The sequence below is a fragment of the Myotis daubentonii genome, chromosome 10 (assembly GCF_963259705.1).
Source record: "Myotis daubentonii chromosome 10, mMyoDau2.1, whole genome shotgun sequence".
Taxonomy (NCBI): Eukaryota; Metazoa; Chordata; class Mammalia; order Chiroptera; family Vespertilionidae; genus Myotis; species Myotis daubentonii.
The window spans coordinates 82,727,830-82,751,959 of NC_081849.1; the positions used below are offsets into that span (position 1 = coordinate 82,727,830).

The following is a 24,130-nucleotide window of genomic DNA, read 5'->3' on the forward strand; positions in this document are numbered from 1 at the left end:
GCTCTAAGAGCGTTCGCCGCTGTGATGAAGTTTCCTCTGACGGTTTCCCCTGGCCTGCCGTTAAGCCCGTCTGGCCTCAATCCTTCTATGTGGCCCGGCTGCCCAAGCCAGTGGCTGCGAGGAACCTAAACAGCAGCCAGCTGTGTGACTCCTGCTCCCTAAGCGACCGAGCGCTCAGAGGCCAGCGGGACCCGGGCGCCCGCTCCACCTGGGTCCCTGACCCCGTTGGGCAGAACATGTCAAATCCTCGGGAGTTTTATTTCCTTACGACTCATTGTTGATGGCTTTGCTGTCAGGCAAGGTTCTGGCTCCCATCAATCCCCTCCGCGGTGCTCCTGATCCGGGGGAGCCCTGCACGCCAGGCGCTGCCCTCACCGCTCCGGCGTCTAAAGGCTCCCACCCGCCCTCCGTCAGCCAGAGAAACAGCCCTTCGCGGTGCCTGCATCCCACAAGGCCTGAGCCCGCTCTCACTTCACTGCAGGGGAAAGAGTGGTGGAGCCCAGATGTGGCCGGGAAAGGGCAGGAAAACCATGAGACTGAGCACTTTTTTAGGAAAAGGCAAGAAGCTGGGAAGAAGACCTGGGGAAAGAAACCCTCCTTAATCATTGCAAGCCATAAGCCTTCTTTTCAAGGTAAAAAGAAACAACTTCATTTTAAAAATTTGCTTACTTGGCTTACCAGCACATGTCAGCTACAATAACTATAGTGAACAAGAAGCGATTATTGTCACTGTATAAAATGGCTTTGAGGTACACTCACACGCCCCCACACACACGCACCATACACACACACACCACACACACACACACACACTCACACACACAGGTGCTGGGACGTGTCTGTGGCTGATGAGGAAGGGGATGGTGCTGACGCCACAGCCGCCCAACTTGATCAGTGCCTTGAGTCAGGAAACATTTCTCTCTGAGGAGGTAGGGAAGACTGTTTTCTGGATATTGTTTATTTCCATTGACGAGAAGCCTCGAGGCCCATATTAGGAAAGGTTACTTGTTGCAAACGCGGCGACAGGCAGACCCTCACTCAGCGGTCACACTGACACTCACTGAGGGCGCCACACACGTACGTCTCACCTGATGAAAAGCTGTGTATGTGGTGTGTGTGGTGTGGTGTGTGTGGTGTGTGTGGTATGTGTGTGTTGTAGTGTGTGTATATGTATGGTATGGTGGTGTGTGTGTGTGTGTGTGGTGTATGTATATATGTGTGGTGTGTAGTGTGTGTGGTGTGTGTGTATGTGGTGTATGTGGTATGTGTGGTGTGTGTGGTGTGGTGTGTGTGTATATGTGTGGCGTGTGGTGTGTGTGTATGGTGTGGTGTGTGTGTATATGTGTGGCGTGTGGCGTGTGGTATGTGGTGTGTGTATGTGTGGTGTGTGTGTATGTGTGGTGTGTATGGCTGATGTATTTTGTAGAAAAAGCAAATAGTGTTTTCTGACATGAATTAAATGTATATTATGAACATTAATCAAACCAATGTCAATCTTTTCAAATGAAGCAGTCCCTAAAATATGTGAACATATAAAGACATGTTTAGAAAGCACTTTTGCTCACAAAACTTGATACTTTAAATGGTATCTTTAAAATATATTTTTATTGATCTCAGAGAGAAATGGAGAGGGGAGAGAGAGAAACATTAATGATGAGAGAGAATCATCCATCAGCTACCTCCCACATGCCCTACACTGGGGATCAAGCCCTCAACCTGGGCTTGTGCCTTGACCAGGAATTGAACCATGACCTCCCAGTTCATAGGTCAACACTCAACCACTGAGCCACGCTGACCGGGCTAAATGGTACCGTTTAGAGTATTACATCATGCTAAAGAATGTTGAAAGCAACACTATTTAATTATTTGTTGTTAAATATAACGCCCTTAACTAAGCATTCTTCACTATAAGTAGCTCCTGCTAGCAACAAGCATTGCGAAGGAAAATCTGTTATTTGTACAAGACAGATATAGCACATAATTAACTCATTAAGAATACAGTTCAACCAAAGTAGCTAGTTTAACACATCAACATCAATCAGAATGTACTATGCTTGAAATTAATTTATATAATAAATATCAATCGCTTTGCTGTTTACGCAGAAGAGCAGTCTCATTTTTCCTGCCCCTCAGCAGTCTATGATAAGCCAGGGTAATTTTATGAGCCCTGCAACCCTGAACTTCAAGGAGCCATTTTCCCCCCAATCACCTGTTCAGATCCACTTGCTTAGAGACAGTCAGCAAGTTTCTAAAGGAAAAAAACAATGACAACTGTCTGCAGACAGTGACCTCCCTCACTCGGCGGCGTCCTCTCCATCCCCAGCTGAGTGAGGATGTGACCTTGCCCAACCAGAGGCACGAGAACCTTAAGCTGGGACAGGCTAACCCGCCAGCGAGGTCACAAAGCCAGGGCCCTGAAGGGCAGACCCCGCCTGCTCCGAGGGGAGGTGCTTGTTGCAGCAAGCGCTCAAGGACACGGGGAGCTTCCAATCCCCATGGGTGGGGGGGGGGGGGGGGGAGCCTGCCATCCAGAACACACTCAAGTGTATTCATCCCATGAGTCAGGCACCAGGTCCAGTGCGTGTACCTTCACGCGAATCCTGGCCCAACAGGCTCCCTGAGCCACACTTACACGATACCTGTTTCCACAGGCACCAGCCGGAGGTGAGTGTGCACAAGTCGATGCCGGTTTTGCTTTCACCGAACAGTTATAAATCGCGCCGCCGAGAATCGGGCCTCCCAATTCAAGAATCAGAAACGCAAAATGGAGGCCTGCACCCAGCGGGGGGATTGGACTGTTGTTCACATAAATGACAAGAAGGGCTCCATCAACTGCTCCCCAGTGCACCAACTGGCACAGCAGGCAGTCACACTAGCCATTTCTACAAGGGGCTGCAGCCAGAAGAAGGCAGGTTCTGTCGCAGGCTTCTCGGCGAGAATTCCCTTTAAAACAAACGAACAGGAAAGTCTCAGCTCTCCGCCCGCCAGGCATGTGCTGGGCGGGTATGATATCCGTGTGGATCACGCTCAGGCTGGCGCTCCTTCTCTTCCCAGGACGGGAGTGCAATGCCTGTTCCTGACCAGTTGTCCTACTTTCACAGGGAAACAGCGCCACCTTTTGGTCCCAAGCAAAAGCCTCCAGCCTGCCAGCCTCCGAAACCTCCTTTTTCCAGTTAAATCACTGAGAGGCCACTGGATTTCACATCACAATGATCCTAGGAATACCCTGTCCCTACACAAATGCATAAAACATGAGCATCAGAGGTTGCCTCCAAGATGCAAAATTTCTAAATAATTCAAACTAATTCCAAACATATACACTCTAAGTCTTCAATATAATAACTTCCAATCAACTCTTCATTAAACGCATTTTACCAGACCAAGTTTACCAGGTCAACCAGTGGATACATTTTAAATGTAAAAGAAAACCCCTTTTATATGGCATTGTTACATTTCAAAATTGATTTTTTAAGACGCATCACATTTTAAATGTACCTATTAATTTAATGGTTGGCGATACGGTATGAGCGGCAGATTCCCGGTTCAAGGAGGCTGCCATTTGCGGACACATACGGTACGTTTCTGGGCTACTTACACCAATGACACAATGTCACCGCGCTGGACTTCCAAGTTCCTCACTTTCCAGTGGTTCAGAAGCACCACGTCGGACGACTGGCTCCCTCCAGGATTCAACGAGGGCTGCGAAACGGAGAGAGACACATCCGTCATGCGAGTTTCTCCATCGCCACGGCTCCTGCACGTCTTAGCTCTGTGCAGTGCAATAAAACACCTCTAACTCAGTCGCTTTCAGCAAAGTGCTGCTCTAACACAACTGCGAATGATGAGTTTCCAGAAGGCTCATCGGGATTCGTCACGGGGAACCAGGAGAAAAATACCTTCCCGACGGTGACTGGAAAGGGAAAATGAGGGTGTTCCAATGTCTCCTAACTCCAGGAAAGAGGCGTGGAAAGCCTTCGGGAGGACTGAGGGGGCAGGAGGAAGAAGCGAGTCACCCTCCCAAGAGAAGACTCAGGGAGGAGCGAAGCCCACAGTGGTGGCGGCAGTGTGGCACCTGGAAAAGAATGGTCGCAACTGGGCCCGAAGGCCCCGGAACAAGGGGCGGGAGCAGAAGACACAGACACGCCAGCTGAGCTTTCCCACCAGGGGCTCCTCCGGGCCCTTAGACGTCATGAGGGGGAGCATCCATTTCTGTGGGGGAAGGGGCCAAGCCTCAGCCGAGGCTCTCCCTTTGCCAATGGTGGCAGCGGGAGAGGAGGACACAACCAGAGCACCAGGATGGACGCCAGGAAGACAGTGGGCGCCAGACCATGGCCAGCCCTGGAGAGAGTGCCCGTCTCTGTCCTTAAGGATTCCTGGAATCAGCTGTCGAGTTTCTACAAAGCAGATGTGGGCACCACTGGAAATTCGGGGGGGGGGGGCGTATCATGACCTTGTTTTTGACTCCCCGGGCTTTCCGTGTCCACACCTACCAGTTATCCTGGGACAGCTCAGGCATACCCAGGGCTTCTACAACTCCCTTACGGGCGACGCCTAAACATCTCCATCTTCAGTTTGTAATCCCTGCTAATCGTTTCACTTGACTGTGCAATAAAATTCAATGCAATCGAGTAAAATTTTCCCGCCTGGCCAGTGTGGCTCAATGGTTGAGCGTCAACCTAGGAACCAGGAGGTCACAGTTCAATTTCCCTGGGTTGCAGGCTCAATCCCTAGTAGGGGGTGTGCAGGAGGCGGCCAATCAATGATTCTCATCTTTGATGTTTCGCTCTCTCCCTTTCTCTCTGAAATCAATAAAAATATATTTTAAAAATAAAATTTTCAATTTCCTACCAAAAAATAAAAGTTTTCTTCCTTATTTTTTCACATTCTATTTACCATCTTCCCAGTCAACCAGCTTAAAATCATGGTTATTATTTTTACTTCATAGCTAACGAGTCACAAAGCTAAAGGGTTGTTTTTTAGTCATAACTTCTTGCACAAAACAATAATGACCTCTACTACCTACACACTGATATTCCTGTTCTCTGTGTTTTTAAAATTCTGTCTATAAGTAACTGTATTAATTTCACATCCACATATTGATTTTATAACTTAATAAGTTGCAGTCCAGAGTGCTAAACTCATGGTTTTAGATGACGCTTCTTCAACCATTGTCCTATGAAGGTGGCTTTCTTGCCCCAGAATTTTCTACCTTTAGTTCGTTCATCTCTGTCTTTTGAATTCTTTTCCTAGAAAATCTCATCAATATTCTCAATTGCAAATACTACCCATATCCCAATGGCTCATCAGTCAGCGCCTGGAAGACGTGTTGAATTTTTATAAAGGAAACAGCAGAGTTGTCTCTTGCCCTTCCTCTCCTCCACAAGGTGAACTGGACCCTCCTCCCCCCACACCCCCGCCACCCGTGCCCCCCAGCAAGGCTGGTGAAGGCCAGTGACAGTCCTGAAATCCTGCTCGTGGGAGTCCGCCTGCACACGCCTCCTTCACTCAGCGCGGGCAGAAATCACGTCTTACCCATCTCCGTGTGCCCGGGAGAGTGGCTGGGAAACAGTCCTGACAAACTGTAAAGTCTGGAAGAGGAAAGGTCCTTGAAAAGCACCTTAAATAAGATGGTCTGTCAGCAGTGTACCTTATCCAAACAACGTATACGTCCCTTTCCATGAAAACACATCCAGGATACGTCCAGTCAGAAATCTTTGGTTTCGCACCAAGTTGGGCCATGTAAGGGCTGGGAATGAAGTCGAGCAGGGCTTTCTTACTATCCGTGATGAAATAAAGTGAATCACAACAGAATGTCTTCTTTACTGTTCACTTATGAATATGAACAAGTGAATACGACTAACACGTATCATGAAGAAAGCGTTCTTGAATTGGAAAACTAGCCTACAGCACCATAAACCTACAGTTCTTTGCACGTCAATTACACAATTCAAAAAGAAAAAGAACTTCATTTCCTGAGTTTCCTCAGCCAACTTTTGAGAAGAGAATGTGCTAACTTCAAAATGAAAAACTTACAGGCAGAATTAAGAAGACATCATTTGGATGGTGCCATTTTAGAAAAATGAGTAAACCGTGTTATTACTCAGAAATTGTACATCTTGCTTCCTCATGTGGGAATGGCAGTTTATGCTTCAAACAGAGCAAGCAATCTTCTCAAATCAAAGGCGTCATAAACAAGCATCTAAATCGACGAGCACACACTTCGGGGACCAATGCAAGCACAGAGCCCCGGCTCTCCTGTTGTGCTGTCAGCACTTCCCTTCCTGGGTCCCAGAGACGCTCGCATAATGAAGTCTGGAAGCTGCAAAGCTCAGGGAGTGTTGAACCGCGGAGTTTCCACCTGTACTTCAAAATGCAAGGCTGAGCTGACTGTTCCTGCTCGGGGTCACAGTGACTCCCAGGAGTGATGGGAAAAGAAAATCACGGGAATTACCAACAAAGAACAAGCCAGGCTGAGAGGCTCTGCCCTCTTTCCTCCATGACTTCGTCCTCGAGACCTACTCCTCTGCTTCCACCGTGCAGCGCTCAGGGCAGAAACCTAACTCGGTGTGTTACGGCCAAAGGTGACCCTGAGGGGGGGGGGGGGGGGGGAGGAGAGGATTAAGGAAAGACAGACGAGAGAATGACAGCTGGGTCTCGGTGGGATGCTGCTCCCTGATGAGGAGACAGCGCCGGCGCCCACAAGCCGTGTCTTTATTTGATAGCAGATGCCACGAGGCAAAGTAGGGGCGTGATCACGTTGTTTACAGCATTCTCGTGAGTTCCAACCTCACTCAACTACATGCACCGGAACTCCATCACAAGGCACGTGGGGCCACGTGTTTGGACCATAGGTTCACGCTTACAACCACAGCAGTTGGCTATGATTGTGCTGGGAGGGCCCTGCCCTCCAGCTGGGACTTGCACATGGCAATAAGAGGACCCTGTTCTTTCATTAGTCCGAGGCTTGAACCTGGCCAAGACACTGTAGCCGCGCCCCACACGGTTGAGCATCAACCTATGAACCAGGAGGTCAGGGTTCAATTCCCAGTAGAGGCACATGCCCAGGGTGCAGGCTCCATCCCCAGTGGGGAGCTTGCAGGAGGCAGCTGATCAATGATTCTCTCTCATCGTTGATGTTTCTTTTTTTTTTTCATGTCTCTATCTTTCTATCCCTCTCTCTTCCTCTCTGAAATCAATAAAAATATATTCTAATCTTACATAATAAAAGGCTAATATGGAAATTGACCAAACAGCAGAACTACCGGTTGCTATGATGCACACTGACCACCAGGGGGTAGACATTCAACACAGGATCTGCCCCCTGGTGGTCAGTGCGCTCCCACAGGGGGAGCACCACTCAGCCAGAAGCCAGGCTCACAGCTGGAGAGCACAGCAGTGGTGGTGGCAGAGCTAAGGATATGCGACTGATGGTTTAGGCTCCCATGCAGGGAGCAGGCCTAAGCTGTCAGTCAGACATCCCCTGAGGGCTCCCGGACTGCGAGAGGGCACAGCTGGGCTAAGGGACACCCCCCCCCCAAGTGCACAAATGTCAAGCACCAGGACTCTAGTAAATAAATAAATAAAACTTTTAAAAATCTAACTTCTGATCTTCAGTTGATGAGAAAATGATTTTCATTTTCTTCCTTTTGGGGGGAAAAAATTTAAGTTATATAAAAAGAAAGTGACTGTATGCTTTGCTCTGACCTAGTATTATATTGTTCACTCTAAGAAAGTCAGGAGATTTCAACAGATATTAATAAGTTATGCTAAAGCTAGAAATAGATATGAAGCCTGCTTCTGAAACAGTGCAAACAAAAGCTGGGCTCCATTCTATCTCCAATCAGAGATTTTGCTGAAGGCTTATTCCTCCTACAAACAAACATTATTGTTGGGGTACCCTAAATTCTCAGCTGTGTCTAAGTTGAAATCATTGGACAGTCTGGGGGAATTTATGCCTTGGTTTAGAAAAATGAAACTCCCCTAGAGAATTAAACAGAGACATAATAGATGTTTTACCTTGTAAGATTTAGCCCAGCCATCAATCAGTAAGTGATATTATTCCACTAGTTTTGACTATCTATAAATTTCATATTAATCATTTCTCTTATTACTTTTTTAATTAAAAAGTTCATAGCCACCCTAGCCGGTTTGGCTCAGTGGATAGAGCGTCGGCCTGCGGACTAAAGGGTCCCAGGTTCAATTCCAGTCAAGGGCACACGCCCGGTTGCAGACTGGATCCCCAGTGAGGGGCGTGGAGGAGGCAGCCGATCAATGATTCTCTCATCATTGATGTTTCTCTCTCTTTCCCTTTCCCTTCCTCTCTCTGAAATCAATATATATTTAAAGTTCACAGCCTACAATTTTTTTTTTATTATTATTAGTTAAGGTATTACAAATGTGTCCTCATCCCCCCCATTAAGCCCCAACCTCCCCCCCACACACAAACTCATGCTCCCATCCCCCCGTTGTCCATGTCCATTGGTTTGGCTTATATACATGTATACAAGTCCTTCTGTTGATCTCTTACCCTTACCCCCGCCCTCCCCTACTTTCCTTCTGGGGATTGATAGCCTGATTGCTGTTTCTCAGTCTTTGGGTCTGTCCCTTTTCATCAGTCTATGTTGTTCTCTATAATCCACAAATGAGTGAGATCATGTGGTATTTATCTTTCTCTGACTGGCTTATTTCACTTAGCATAATGCTCTCCAGTTCCATCCATGCTGTTGCAAAAGGCAAGAGTTCCTTTTTTTTTACCGCAGCATAGTATTCCATTGTGTATATGTACCACAGTTTTCTAATCCACTCATCTGCTGATGGGCACTTAGGCTGTTTCCAAATCTTAGCTATGGTGAATTGTGCTGCTATGAACATAGGGGTGCATATATCCTTTCTAATTGGCGTTTCTGGTTTCTTGGGATATATTCCTAGTAGTGGGATCACTGGGTCAAATGGGAGTTCCATTTTTAGTCTTCTGAGGTAGCTCCATACTGTTCTCCACAGTGGCTGCACCAGTCTGCATTCCCACCAGCAGTGGAGAAGGGTTCCTTTTTCTCCACATCCTCTCCAACACTTGTTGTTTGTTGATTTGTTGATGATAGCCATTCTGACAGGTGTGAGATGATAACGCATTGTCGTTTTGATTTGCATCTCTCGTATAATTAGTGACTTTGAGCAGGTTTTCATATGTCTTTCGGCCTTCTGTATGTCCTCTTTCGAAAAGTGTCTATCTATGTCCGTTGCCCATTTTTTTATTGGATTGTTTATCTTCCTTTTGTTAAGTTTCATGAGATCCCTGTAAATGTTGGAAATTAAACCCTTATCCGTGGTATCATTGGTAAATATGTTCTCCCATGTAGTGGGTCTTCTTGTTGTTTTGTTGATGGTTTCCTTTGCTATGCAAAAGCTTTTTATTTTGATGTAGTCCCATTTGTTTATTTTCTCTTTAGTTTCCATTGCCCTAGGAGCATTATCAGAGAAGAAATTTCTTCGCACAGCCTACAATTTGCTACACATAGTCTACCGGCGCAAGCTGGTTTGAACCTCACTTCTTTGGGAGCAATTCTTCCAACTGTTTCACATATAAAGAGCACCCCCCGCCCTGCCTAGATACAATCCAAGATGTTTCACTTAAACTGTGTTGGTTGCCAAGGGCTGCCGTGAGGAACCGAGAGGAGCCCTCAGCCTCCTTCTGAAGAGCCATTATCTTAGAGAAATGCTTGCAGTGGCCGGGAGGGGTGGGGGTGGGTGCTCTTAGTTACAGTAAGAGGAGAAACTGAAACAGTGCTATTTGTTTCAAACTTCCCGCCTGCAGCAACTGGCCTGAGGCATGAAGTAGTTTTAAAAAGCGTATCCTCTGATTATAGAAACATTCTCATTATCAGATGCCACGCTTCTGAAGGCTTGCGGAGAGAATGGTCTAAAACACCATCTCCCTTCGCTTGCTGTTCTCGGGGTCCGCTGTTGGCGTGGCCTCTGGAGTTCTCGAACTTGCTTCCCCAGGGAGCACAATCAGAGGAGCTGAGCTGCGCCCACGTCTGCACGTAGCTCTGAGCTGGGAACGGAGCACTCCTCTCCATCAACGCTGCTTATCGCCCTGACCCCTTAACCCTCGACCCCTTACAATGACCACCCATCTAATTCAAAAATCATTCAACCTGCGAGGTGATTAAAACCTAGTCACGCACACATTACACTGGAGTGCTGGGAGGAGAAATTCAAACCACAGAGCACTGTGGGAAATTTATGCTTATTAAGTCTCAGGTACATCTGGCTCTTCAAGAATAAGTGTGGAATAATGGGCTCCTCACACCTGCTCCAGCTCCCAGGGCTCCCCACGGAGCACCTGGCCTTGTCACCAAGTTCCCATTAGGAGCGCATCCTCCCAGAGTCACTCCAGGCTCTGTCCTGGCCGGGTCACCCCCACCGACCAGACAGCCCGCAGCCTCCGTCTGCCCACCTGGGGAGGCCGGGGCAGGTCCCACCTGAGCTGGAACAGATACAGATTCTTCACGCGTCCAGCTTAGAGGGCAGCAAAGAACAAGGATACCTTCGCCGAGGCAGCCTTGAAGCTTAAAAACTCATTCCTACTCTCACCTATTCATCCCTTCGCCCTTGAAAGTCCCCTCAATTCCAACTGCTACGGCACTGCACTTCCCACGGGGACTCTTCACCCCTGAAAACCCACGTGGGGATCTAATCACATTTCTTCAGAGGTTTAAGAGCTTTTCTTAGGAAATATGCTTTATTCAGATGGTGAAGACCCAGGAAGGGGGTGGGTAGAAGCTGGGTAGAGGGGAATTAGAGGGGTAACGGGAGACATCTGGAATGCTATCAGCAATTAAAAATACACAGAAAGGAAAACTGGAGGGAGCAGAATTTGAGGCCAAACGCTGGCTCTAACAGGTCACACCCAGCATGTCCCACCTCCTGTACCTTACGGCTTTAGATCTGTGTTAATACTTTCCTTTATTACAGCTTTATTATGTATTTTTAATAAATAATGACTTTAACATAGTCACAGTACAATCATCAGACTCAACAAAGTTAACAAGAATTCACAATAAAGCCCCTGTTCCCTCTTTAAAAAAATAAAATTTAAAAAAAATAAATTTTATTCGAATCTCATCCCCTTAGTTACAGACTTACGGTTTTCTTCCTCCTTTTGACATTTCTGCATGAAATTTTATTCACATAAAAGTAAGTTAATTTTATAGATACTAAATTTCTTAATTTTTCTTTGAAAAGCAAGCCTTTCAACCTATGTTAATAAAGATTTTCAATGGACATCTACCCTATTAATTTAAATTGAAAGTACAGTGAGTTGCTGATTTTTCATCCTCCTCATCTTTAATTGTATTTCCTGTGTACTGTGGAGTTTTACGGCCACTCTCATGTATTGCTGTACAAATAAAAATCCGTATAAACTATTTAAAAGGTAATTTGCCTAAATGTATCTAAAGCCTTTAAAATGGGCTCTCCTTAGAGCTGGAAATGTCCTATTTAGAAAGTTATCCTAAGGAAATAATAAAAAATATGTGCAAAGATGTTCATCATATAACACTTATAATAGGCAAATAGTTGAGCCAACCTAAATAGCAATAATAGGAAACAGATTAAATAAGCAATGGTTAAACCATGTGATCTATGGGTAGTAAAAGCCATTCTAAAGAACAAAATAAACTGATGAACAAAATAGACCCAGAGACATAGAAGCATGGAACAGACTGTCCAACCTCAGAGGGAAGGCGGGGGTGGGTGGGTGGGTGGCTGAGAAGAAATTAACCAAACAACTTGTATGCATATATGCATAACCCATGGACACAGACAGGAGGGTGGGGAGGGCCTGCGCAGGGGCAGGCTGGAGAGGAGGGTCAATGAGGGAAGAAGGAGGGCATATGTACTACTTTCAACAATAAAGATTAAAAAAGACAAAATATTTTTCGGGAGAAAACCACATTGCAGAAAATATTTAAGGCTAAGTGGATATGTTTCTCAAAATAAATTAGGTTAAAAATGTGATCAATAAAAACATAATTGCTGTGATCCAGTTTGGAGAAGGAAGAGGCTAAAGGAGGAAAGAATATTGTGCAGAAAAGGATGAGAAGACTTGATAATGGTTTCAAAATGCAAACTTTGACGTCGAAAACCTTGGCTTAAATCTGCAGCGTCGTCAACAAATTAATGCTTCGGCTCTGCTGCTTCATCTGAGACATGGCTCAGTAACAGCACCCTCACACAGGGCCGTGGGACAGTAAGTTATTATATCTAAAGTGAATATTGTTCTATGATACTGGAACACAGGAATTATTCAATACTTTTAATTAGAACTATATTATAATATCTTTAAAATAACTAATTCTGGAAGGTGATCAAGGTTATTTTTATTTTGTGTATTTTTCTAGATTTTCCAATCAATACACAATGCTTTAGAGTAAAAACAAAGCACTTGTTGTTGTTTTTTAAAGGGGAAAAGCATCTCACTTTTAGATCGTGTTATGACAAATGTATTCCAAGTCTGCTTTCTGTTGGCGTTGGTGGTATAGTGGTGAGCATAGCTGCCTTCCAAGTCTGCTTTCTTCCTGGGCAAGGTCTTTCATAGCTAAGCAGCCCTTTAATTGAGATCGCTCGACTGGAAGGCTAAAACCTACAGACTTCCTGGCTCAGTGCAACGGCTGTAGAGCACTGACATTAAACACGTGTGTGGTGCTTTCTTGCTAATAACACAGATAGTGAAATAGCTGCTCAAGTTAATAGTTCACATTAATCATGACCAGAAACAGATCCTGTATAATTCATGACATGTAAACGTTATATAAACAAACATTTCTACATAAGAACAAGACAGATTGCTGTTTGCAGTACAAGCTGCATGGATGCAAGTACACACTGTCAAAGCCTTAACTTCCTCATCAAACCGAACAGGGCTTTCTGTCCACGGGGAGTCCTTCTCCAGCGCCCAGAGGAAACCCCCCACCCCCTTCTCTCTGATGTGTCCTCCTGACTGGGAGAAAAGTTCATGGTGAGCCTGGCCCACGTGGCCTACGAACCAGGAGGTCACGGTTAGATTCCGGTCAGGGCACAGGCCCGGATTGTGGGCTCCATCCCCAGTAGGGGGCGTGCAGGAGGCAGCCGATCCATGATTCTCTCTCATCATGGATGTTTCTATTTCTCTCTCCTTCTTCCTTCCTCTCTGGAATCAATAAAAATATATATATTTTTAAAAGTCCATGGTGAGATGTGTAGCAACAGAAAGGAAGTGGTTCATCAAATAAAAAGGCTTTTAGGAGGCTGTCCAGATGATTTCTCCAGATGTGCACAACTCAACGAGGCCACATTCCCCAACGCTGCCATCGCTTAACGCCACTCGTGCAATGTCTCCTCATTATTGACTTTGATGCTGCATCACGTGGAAGAAAAAAACAGCCCCATTGTAGCAGTACCAATATGTATCAATAGAAATGGTGCCCATGGGACCCTGAAGGACATGAACCGAAGCTCTCAGAATTAAAGAGCTCAACTGTGTAGGGAAAGCACTGTGGCAATGACAGAGACAACACCACATATCCTCCTATTACTTACCCACTGCTACAAAACAAACTCAAGCAACACTAACTCCACACCCCAACACAAAAGCCCAGCACACGTATTGCTCTCGATTCTGCACTGCAGGCTGTGCTTCGCTAGGCGGTTGGTTAGTCAGCGACTCCAGTCTGAGGTCACTGGGCAGCTGCAGTCACAGGGACGTTGCAGTGATCACTCACCCATGGTCTCGGCATCACATATGCCAGTTGCTCTAAATACAAAAGTGTGGGAAGCCACCCATTGTCTTCACTAGCAGAGAAGTGTAAACAAGGATCCCGGAACGCTGGTGAACCTCGAGCCCTGGCAAGGGCCAGAGCTATGCACCGATTGTCTAGTCCAGACAATGGGGGCTCAAGCTATTTCCTGACCAAATAGTCTCAGAGTAAATCTTTCTAATATTTTCTGACCTTTAAGATAATCGGTCTGTTACCGCAATTACCTGCCTAAGAGCTATATGCATATCCAAAATTGAATAAAAGTTTGGCAAGGCCTGGGCACCAAAGTAAGTCTTTTCTCTTGCACTGGGCTTGCCCGCCTGGCCCCCAATATTTCCAAATTATTATTTCTTGTCTCGTCTCTTTCATTTGCATGCGGCCCTTCTCCAGATCCTGAACCCTGAGCCACATGGGACTGGGCTTTCACACAAAAGGATCTATCTGAATCCTCTATTAACGACAGGCTGCAGAATGACATAAAACAGGCAACATCCTAATGGGCAAACGCCTCAGGTGAGACTTTTGAGCCAAAGGTAATTTGGGAGGAGAGCACCTGGGGAAGCCGATGAACGCGTCAGCATTGCCTCGCAGCTGCCTGCAAAGTCAGCCCAGCCCCCGGAGGCGACGGGGCACAGAGCCCAGCTTCTGAGACAAGGCGGTGCGTGCCCACCTGTGCTCCTGGCACCTTGGAAGTCCAAGCCCAGCAGGTAGCAGAGCCCTCCCCGATTCCGCGTGCAGTTCTGGCGCGTAAAACACAATACGTCTCTTTTCTAGAGAGTCCATTTGCATCGAGCGCCTCAGAATTGAAAATGACAGTTATGGTCCATAATAACCGCTGAATATTAAGCCCGCGGGAGGATTCAATTTTTTAATAGAATACAATAAATAAACGAGGCAGAGAAAGAGAACGCGAGTCTCTTTGTTTGCTTCCCTGACAGCACATTTCATTTTAAACTCAGCAGGAAATGAGAGAATGAGAGCCAGGTGGGAGCCTGGGAGGGTTATTGCAAACGGGTTTCTCTGGGATCACCTGCAGGTCGCTGAGAGGCAAGGCGGTGGGGAACCGAGGAGCGCGCGTTGGTGGTGAATAAAGACCTGGGTGCTAACGAAACCCTGTCCCCCTCCCGTTCTCTAATTTCCTCACACACTCTGCAGGCCTCCTTCTCTGCAGTCAGGGCGAGAGGCAGGACTGCGCAGCGGTGTTTCCCAGCAGAGTCCCCTCTGGCTGTGCACAATGAAAGGGGAAGGTGGTACACGATAGAACGATGTAGCAATGCAGCAAAAACAGGGCGATATGCTTCCTGCCGGTTCTTTCCCTGATGGTGAAGTGTGAGATGGTGATGGGACCCTGCTGTGGGCACCCACTCAAATCAAGTCCCAAGGCCGGGGCGAGTCCAAACGCCATTCCCAGCTGCCTGCTCACTCCGACAGCCTCTGTGGCCGAGAGCTGCCCAGGCAAATAACTGCATCCCACCGGCTCCCCTTCTCGCTAGAGTTGCCACCGTGTGCACTATCCGGCTCCATTTCCTGAGTGACACTAGGGCTGAGTGATGTGGCACTGCTTCTACTGCAGCGGTTCTCAACCTGTGGGTCGCAACCCCTTTGTGGGTCGAAAGACCCTTTCACAGGGGTCGCCTAAGACCATCGGAAAACACATATATAATCACATATTGTTTTTGTGATTAATCACTATGCTTTAATTATGTTCAATTTGTAACAATGAAAATACATCCTGCATATCAGATATTTACATTATGATTCATAACAGTAGCAAAATTACAGTTATGAAGTAGCAATGAAAATAATTTTATGGTTGGGTCACAACATGAGGAACTGTATTAAAGGGTCGCGGCGTTAGGAAGGTTGAGAACCACTGCTCTCCTGTAAGAAAGAAGGCCTTGCACAGTGGCCTTTCACAGCCAGTAGGAGGCATCAGGCACCCTGAGGGGGAGGGCCGTGGGGATGGTCATTCACCAGCAATTCCTGCCGCCACCTGGGGCAGAGCGCGGCCCAGGGCATCGCTCGTCCACCCAGGGGCCTGCCCACACTGCTGTGTTTTTAAAAAGCAAATGTTTTACAAACTCCTATTTCCCATTGAATTGCAGCCTCAAAGACTTTGTTTTCATGTCTGACTTCCCTTCATCGAGCTGCGACGGCCCCACGCGATCGGTCTAGCAGACCCTCATGAGCTGTAAATCGATCCTGGAAGCCTTAGCTACAGAACGGACTGTGGGCAGTGAGGCGGGAGGCGAGCGTGCCTGCCTGAGGGACCTCGAGGAGCTCCGCACAGACCTGTCACCTCCGCAGCCCGCAGCAGGGACCCTCCACCGGAGCCCTCCCGGTCCTGTCCCCTCCTCACCGGGCTCTGGGCCACTCTCCTGTGTCGCCTCCATCACCCAACTCATCTCCCTTCCTTCCTTTCCTCTCCCTCCATCTCTGCGGCATCCTTTTCCTTGCTTCCTGCTTTCTGCCCTCCTTTCATACTTTCAACCCTCGGAGAGAAGACGCCCTGGGCAGGCAGCGTGCTCCTGCCGCAGAGCAGACCCACCAGCCCCACACACTGCGGGAATGGCAGGCCTCCACCGCCACAGAGGCGGGCACGTGCTCTGCGGGTGCGGGGCTTCCAGAGACCTCCACGCCCTGCCAGCTCGTCTAGTACGCGCATCATTAGATAATGTGAGGACGGGACTTCTTTCCAACACTCTGTGGAACCCCGGAGTCTACAGCATGTTCCACTCATCAAAGCTGCGCAGCAGAAAAGATGTCCCCAAGCTGCATTCATCATTAGCCACACCTCACCCCTGCAATCTCTCCTCCTAGTCCCCCCACCATGCTGCATCCATCATTAGCCACACCTCACCCCTGCAATCTCTCCTCCTGTTCCCCCACCATGCTGCATCCATCATTAACCACACCTCACCCCTGCAATCTCTCCTCCTGTTCCCCCACCATGCTGCATCCATCATTAGCCACACCTCACCCCTGCAATCTCTCCTCCTGTTCCCCCCACCATGCTGCATCCATCATTAGCCACACCTCACCCCTGCAATCTCTCCTCCTAGTCCCCCACCATGCTGCATTCATCATTAACCACACCTCACCCCTGCAATCTCTCCTCCTGTTCCCCCACCATGCTGCATCCATCATTAGCCACACCTCACCCGGGCAATTTCTCCTCCTAGTTTTAAGTAAGGCTCAGTGATATCCCCTGAAATGTAAATAAATTAGTATTCTTAGAAGCAGTCTAAAATCCCTGAAGTATAGTCACGCCCATGGTAAATACACATTTTTTCCCTTTCTTCCCCGCATACCCTATCCTCTTTTATTCTGAAAATGGCACCCAACCCTTCCTCTGAGAAAGGTCACCCCTGTGTCACCCTGGAAACCCGTGAAACAATGTGATTCAAACAGATGCTGCCGACCTCTCACTCACTCAGCCCAGCCTGGGTGAGGAGCGCGCACCTGCCCGTGCCAGGCCCCTCACGGCGCCCTCGCCTGCTGGCCAGAGCTGACCTGTCTTCCCACGCGTCAGGGCGGAGGACCTGAGCTGAATGATCCCAGGCCCTCCCCAAGATTTCTCAAAGTGAAGTGCAGACACGAGCAGAGCCCTCCCCCGGGCGGTGGTGGCACTGGGCACCTGGAGGCCTGGCAGCTGCCAGCAGCCCTGCGCCTGCGTGGGGAAGGAGGCCGGTCTGAGGGACGCAGCCAAGATGCAGACAGAGCAGCCGGTGGAGCAGAGAGGACCAGGCCGCGGGCAGCACTCGGGCCCTGGCTCCACCTCCCCTGATGGCGGCCACCCTCCTGCCATCCTCCTGGTACAGAATAAACCTCCCGATAAAGCTCCCGTCTGTCTAAGGCAATTCAAGCCGCTCGTCTGTAACCACAGCCAAGAAAACTCTACATAAGCTACCAAACAAACAGCAAGGCAACAATTCTGAATTCTTGGGAGTGAGGTCCAGGAATATGGGAAGAAATCAGGTTGACACTCAAGGACGACTCTACGTACCACTTTCTTCCTAAGGTGATCCAGTCCTAACACTGTTTACTGAATTTAGGAATTGTCCTCTTCATGGCAGCTATGACGACAGGTGTTCAGTGGGTAAACTGGGGCTAAACACGTGAAGACTGGGGCACTCCGATGGCCCTGGGACCCTCTGGAATATCGGATCCAAGGCCAGCAGGCCGCGTGTTCTGGGAAAGCCCACCGCGGGAGAGCTAGTGATGGTGGTGTGGCCAGGCACCACGACAGAAACCGGAGAAAATCACTATTAACGTGACTGTCGGTTACCAAAGGGATGGATCCAAAGAGACCCCAGGAACCCAAAACGGACCTGTGTGCTGGGGGACAAGGCAGTTTTCATCTCATAGGAAGATTCGAACTCAAAAGTTCCACCAAGAAAGCCTAGCCTTCCCTAAGGATGGGGCCTAGGGCGAGACTACCAGGGATTCAAAGCCGAGAGGCAGGCATGTGAACCCCACTCCGTGCTAAATGCAGCAAGCAGCATGGAGGAAGAGAGCCGTGCACCGGAAACCCCTCCTCCGTGTCCCCTGCAGTACACTGTTCTTACTTTCTTTCTTTTTGAATATATTTTTATTGATTTCAGAGCGAGGAAAGGGGGAGAGATAGAAACATCAATGATGAGAGAGAATCACTGATTGGCTGCCTCCTGCACGCCCCACACTGGGGACTGAGCCTGCAACCCGGGCATGTGACCTGACCGGGAATCCAACTGTGACCTCCTGGTTCATAGGTCGATGCTCAACCACTGAGCCATTTCAGCTGGGCCAATATTCTTACTTTCTTTTTTATTTTTACTATTTTTTTTAAGGGAGCCCACTGTAAAGGAGAACATATTTGGCAACGATAAAGGGTTAATCTCCAAAATGTATAAGGAACTCATACAACTTAACAAAAGGAAGATAAACAATCCAATTTAAAAATGGGCAAAGGACCTAAATAGACACTTCTCCAAAGAGGACATACAGAGGCCAAGAGACATATGAGAAAATGCTCAAAGTCACTAATCATCTGAGAGATGCAAATTAAAATGACAATGAGTCATCACCTCACACCTGTCAGAATGGCTACCATCAACAAATCAACAAATGACGGCGAGGATGTAGAAAAGGGAACCCTCGTGTACTGCTGATGGTAACGCAGACTGGTGCAGCCACTGTGGAAAACGGTATGGAGTTTCCTCAAAAAATTAAATATGGAACTCCCATTTGACCCAGTGATCCCACTTCTAGGAATATACCCCAAGAAACCAAAAACACCCATCAGAAAGAACATATGCACCCCTGTGTTCATAGCAGCACAGTTTACAACAGATAAGATCTGGAAACAGCCCAAGTGCCCATCCATAGATGAAGTGGATAAAAAAAAAAAGCTGTGGTTCATTCACACCAGGGAATACTATGCAGCTGTGAAAAAGAAGGCTCTCTCACCCTTCGAGGCAGCATGGAGGGGACTGGAGAGCATCATGCTCAGTGAAGTAAGACAGCCAGAGAAAGACAGGTGTCACATGATCTCACTCATATGTGGAATCTAATGAACAAAATAAACTGATGAACCAATAAATACAAAGACACAGAAACATGGAACAGAGGGTGGAACCTCAGAGGAAAGGTGGGGTGGGGGAAGGGGGGCCTGGAGGCACTTTTTTTTTAATCCTCACCTGTCAGGGAGAGTGGAAGAGGGGAAGACAGAGAGTAACACGGCTGTGCGAGAAACACATCGATCGGTTTGCCTGCTGCATGAGCCCCGACCAGGGCTTGGGCCAGGAAAGAGCCTGCAACCAAGGAACATGCTCCTGACCGGAATCGAACCCGGGTCCCCTTGGCCCGCAGGCCGACGCTCTATCCTCTGGGCCAAAGGAGCCTGGGCTGGAGGATCCCGACTGGCCTAACTCTCTTTCCTGAACCTACCCCGCCGCCCGCCTCCAGGAACTGCGGCTGGACAGGGCACCATGAGGGGCCGAGAGGAGCTAAGCGGTAACTGACGGGTAAGTGACCAGGTCCCCAGGCCCGCACCCGGTCAGGCCGCTTGGAAAACTGCAGCAAAGGGGGTCAGTGGGGCCTTGTGCGCCCGGCGCCCCGGGTCCGTCTCCGGCTTCAACGTGTTTGGACGGACAGACCCAGAGACGCCCTTCTTCCGCCTCCGGCCCCTCCAGCGTCTCCACCTCCAGCACCACCTCCCAGACCAGCCGCCACCCCACCGTTTCCATCTTAACTCCTGTCGCCCATCACCCACCGGCCCGAAGGCGGCACCGTGACCCCACCAGGTGGAGGCCGGCACCCACCTCCCTCTGGGCTTGTTCCCACCGCGAGTTGGGGGAGGCGCGCAGGCCCCGAGCTTCTTAAAGCTGCAAACCCAGCCATGGCGCCTGCTCCCCGGACAGGAGCCCCCGGGAGGGTAGGCTGACGCTCAGGCCGCCATGAAAGGCCCTGGCCTCGGAGCGGAACCGGACCCACGCCCTTCTGGCTGCAGCCCTGGTCCTCCCCGCACAGACCCTCCGTGCTGACCTGCCTGAGCTCCGCGCAGACCCTCAGCCTCCTGACTTCCGGCAGAGCCACTTCAGGGGCAGGAGGTGAGCCTCCTGGGGAAGATGGGTAACACCTGCCTGAGCTCCCACACAGACCCTCCGCACTGACTTCCGGCAGAGCCACTTCCGGGGCAGGAGGTGAGCCTCCTGGAGAAGATGGGTGACACCTGCCTGAGCCCCCACACAGACCCTCCGCGCTGACTTCCGGAAGAACCACTTCCGGGGCAGGAGGTGAGCCTCCTGGGGAAGATGGGTGACACCTGCCTGAGCCCCCACACAGACCCTCCGCGCTGACTTCCGGAAGAACCACTTCCGGGGCAGGAGGTGAGCCTCCCGGAGAAGTGGGGCATCACCTGTCTGAGCCCCGCAGGCTGCCCCGGGCGGGCTGGGCAGCGTCTCTTCGCAGGGCTCCCCCTCAGCACAGCCCGGAGCCTGAGGAGCCCGGAGGCCTGGGAGGGCCCTGCGCCCGCTGGGGTCTGGCTTTTGCCTGAGCCTCTCCCCAAACTACTGGTCATTCTTTTTCTTTTTCTTTTTCTTTTAAATTGATTTCAGAGGGGAAGGGACAGAGAGCTAGAAACATCAATAATGAGAATCATTGATCAGCTGCCTCCTGCACGCCCCCCACTGGGGATGGAGCCTGCAACCCAGTGACATTTCTTTAGAACCGCCATTTACGCCCTGGCCGGGTGGCCCAGTTGGATGGAGCATCCTCCTCCCGTGCACCAAAAGGTTGTGGGTTTGATTCCCAGTCACGGCACACACCTAGGAGCCGACCTATGTCTCTCTCTCTCTCTCTCTCTCTCTCTCAAATCAATATACTATCCAGGGGGGAGGATAAAAAAAAAAAAAAAAACAACTTATTTAGAACCTCCATTTACAATTCCTAAAAAGATATATAGAGAGATACAGATAACAATCCGGTAATTATTTCTCTTCGCCTCTCCTCTGGTTGTGAGTTACATTGGAAAAACCTTATTAAAAAAAAGTCAGGAAAGTTAAACCTCAAGGTCTTTCTATAGCCTTTCAGGTCCCAGCACAGAAGTGACACAGAGAGACCGCGTCTCTTGAGAGAGAGTGACGCGGGTGCTGTGAGAATGGAGGCGCATTCACTGTCACCTGCATGGATGCTCCCTCCACTCGCGCCACGCAGGCCACCCGGTCGAGGAAGGTCACGGCCACCGGCACCGCCACGAAGAAGCCTTTACAGAAGGCCTTGAAGTACCGTCTCGCCCAGCCCTGAGCCGGCGCCATACCTGCCAACACAGAGAAAAACAAGTATGAAACTAAGTATCAAACAACTATCGAAAACGGTAAAAAAAGAAGCAGAAAGCAGCACCAGAAAAAAAGTAAGAGTTTAAGGAGAAGCCACCTCATCTCAATATATCTCACACACGACCCTGTAACCACTGGAATAAACGTGACTTAAAATCCCAGAGGGAAACGCGTTCACTCTGGGTAACTCTTTTCAGTAGCTCAAGTCCACTTGATAACTTCCGTGGAAAATGTTTCCCCACAAAGCAACAGGTACGGGGGAAAAAGCAAACCCTGTCCTGTGGCTGAGGGTTCCGATGAGGTGCCTCTCGTACCCTCACCTGTTCTCTTCCACATAATAGAGGTTTCAATGAGACACTTCAGTGGCTGCCCAGCCTCCCTTGCAGCTATGTGTGACTGTGTGACCAGGTTTGATGAATGGCGTATGAGCAGAAGTGACATACTCCCACATGGCACCCTTACAAGGAGTGTGCCCTCCCTTTCCTGTTGCTCATTTCATGATGCCTGTGATACCGAGGTGGTGATAGGAGCAGGAGTGGCCTTCTCAAGTTAAAGGTGGCAGCCTGGCCGGCGTGGCTCAGTGGTTGAGTATCAACCTTGAACCAGGAGGTCACAGTTCGATTCCCAGTCAGGGCACATGCCCGGGGTTGCAGGCTCGATCCCCAGTGTGGGGTGTGCAGGAGGCAGCCGATCAATGATTCTCTCTCATCATTGATGGTTCTATCTCTCTCTCTCTCCCTCTCCCTTCCTGCCTGAAATCAATAAAAATATATTTTAAAAAAATACATATGGCAGAGCCACAGAATAAAGGGGTCCCGAGTACCCAGTGCTGTGGAGGCCCTGTAACTGCCCGCAGCATTAAATGAGAGACAACCACTCTCCATCATTTAAAAACTCTTCCCAAACACCACTGTATATTTTCTATATGAATGTGTATGTACATAGAAAAGTAGGTAAAACAATATCACTTGTATTACTGTTTTAATCCTTCAACAAACACCTGATGTCACTTGTATAGTTATTCAAGTTTTAGAGAGAGACTGGGAAAAAGCAGGCTTATCAACCGGCTAAGAGCGGTGAATTCCAGATACTGGGAATTCCAGAGGCAGAGGGTGACTACTTTCTTCTTTGAACTTCTGTTGGTTTCTGACATTTTTAAAATATATATATATTTTATTGATATTTTACGGAGAGGAAGGGAGAGGGATAGAGAGTTAGAAATACTGATGAGAAACATCGATCAGCTGCCTCCTGCACACCCCCTACTGGGGATGCGCCCGCAACCAAGGTACATGCCCTTGACCGGAATTGAACCTGGGACCCCCCAGTCTGCAGGCCGACGCTCTATCCACTGAGCCAAACCGGTTAGGGCTGGTTTCTGACATTTAAAAAGGAAGGAGAGGTCACCCTAGGAAGTCCCACTGGTATACAGATGCTATGGGGTGAGGCCTGCCTCTTCCCATCCCAGCAAGGAGCCCACCTCCTCAGCTCGCTCTCTCCCCCACTCTCGGCAGAACCAAGCCCCCAGGGAAGGATTTCCCCACTCATGGCGCGATCGGTCTATTTCACCGACGGTGTTAAGTGGCCATCGCAGGCCAGGACAGACACGGCCTGCTTCTGACAGCTTCCTGAGATCTGAACTTAGACACCCTGACTTTCTGCTCGCCCACAGTAAGCGCTTTCCTTCATGCAGGAGAACAGCGCTGACAGCTCCCATCTCGGGGAGCCTGAGGGCGTCCCTGTTTCAGGGAGTCGGCAAGCCGGCTTTGACCACGCAAGCCTGGGCTCCTGAAGCAGTGAACCCAAATGTGTTCACCAGTCGGGACACATAGGCTTAGACACTGGAGGAGTTAGACTCAAAAAAAAAGGGGAGGGGGGGCAGGACAGATGCAAATTGGAAAACGGGCTTCTGTCCACCTGTGGTTCTCAGAACAAAAGCAGCACGTGACCGAGTAAAAGACCAGACGTGTTCTCCCTGCGGCTCCCGGGGCCCTGCATGCACGGCCTGTGTTCATAGCTGGGGACACCAGCAGATCAACACTGGGGATGCGTTCCAGTGGAGAATGCCATGGCGTCCCTGCTAGGAGGCAGCATGCAGGACGGCGGTATGAATTTTTTAAAAATTAACAGAAGTTACATAACAGAATTCTGAGCCTCCCCTTCTGCCCCATGTGCAGTCCGCTCCACACCGCCTCTCCCTGCGGCCCCGGTGACCCCAGGACAGAGCCCAGCGGTGACGGTCGGGGGCCGAGTTGGCCCAGATCCAGCTGCCTGTCTGACCGGCTCACTCTGCGCCTCAGTTTCCTCATCTGTAACCTCATCCATAAACAGAAAGGTGCTGATTTCCATTCTGAAGGTCCTCTCTGAGCCCGGCATCCTGCATTTCTATCCATTTCCTATCATTTCTCCTTGGCGCCTGCAGATACTAACACAGAGAAAAGCGCTCCCGCTACGAATAGATACAAAGTCGCCTTTTAGGTTTGAGATGTTAAGTTTCAAAAAGAGAAAAGACTTTGC

General features: G+C 49.1%; 1 protein-coding gene across 8 annotated transcripts in view; it reads right to left on the reverse strand.

Moving 5' to 3' along the window:
- IMMP2L (inner mitochondrial membrane peptidase subunit 2) overlaps positions 1-24,130 on the reverse strand; it is a 477,803-nt gene that overhangs the window by 420,701 nt on the left and 32,972 nt on the right. For 7 of the 8 annotated variants that reach the window (XM_059655893.1, XM_059655892.1, XM_059655894.1 and 4 more), the window contains exons 3-4: positions 21,458-21,594; positions 3,596-3,699 (exon numbers count right to left, since the gene is read on the reverse strand). In XM_059655893.1, coding sequence (XP_059511876.1) covers positions 3,596-3,699; positions 21,458-21,592 — 239 coding nt within the window. In that variant the 5' untranslated portion in view covers positions 21,593-21,594. Of the gene's footprint in view, positions 1-3,084; positions 3,233-3,595; positions 3,700-21,457; positions 21,595-24,130 lie in introns of those variants that run through there. The other variant, XM_059655898.1, reaches the window with a different exon arrangement.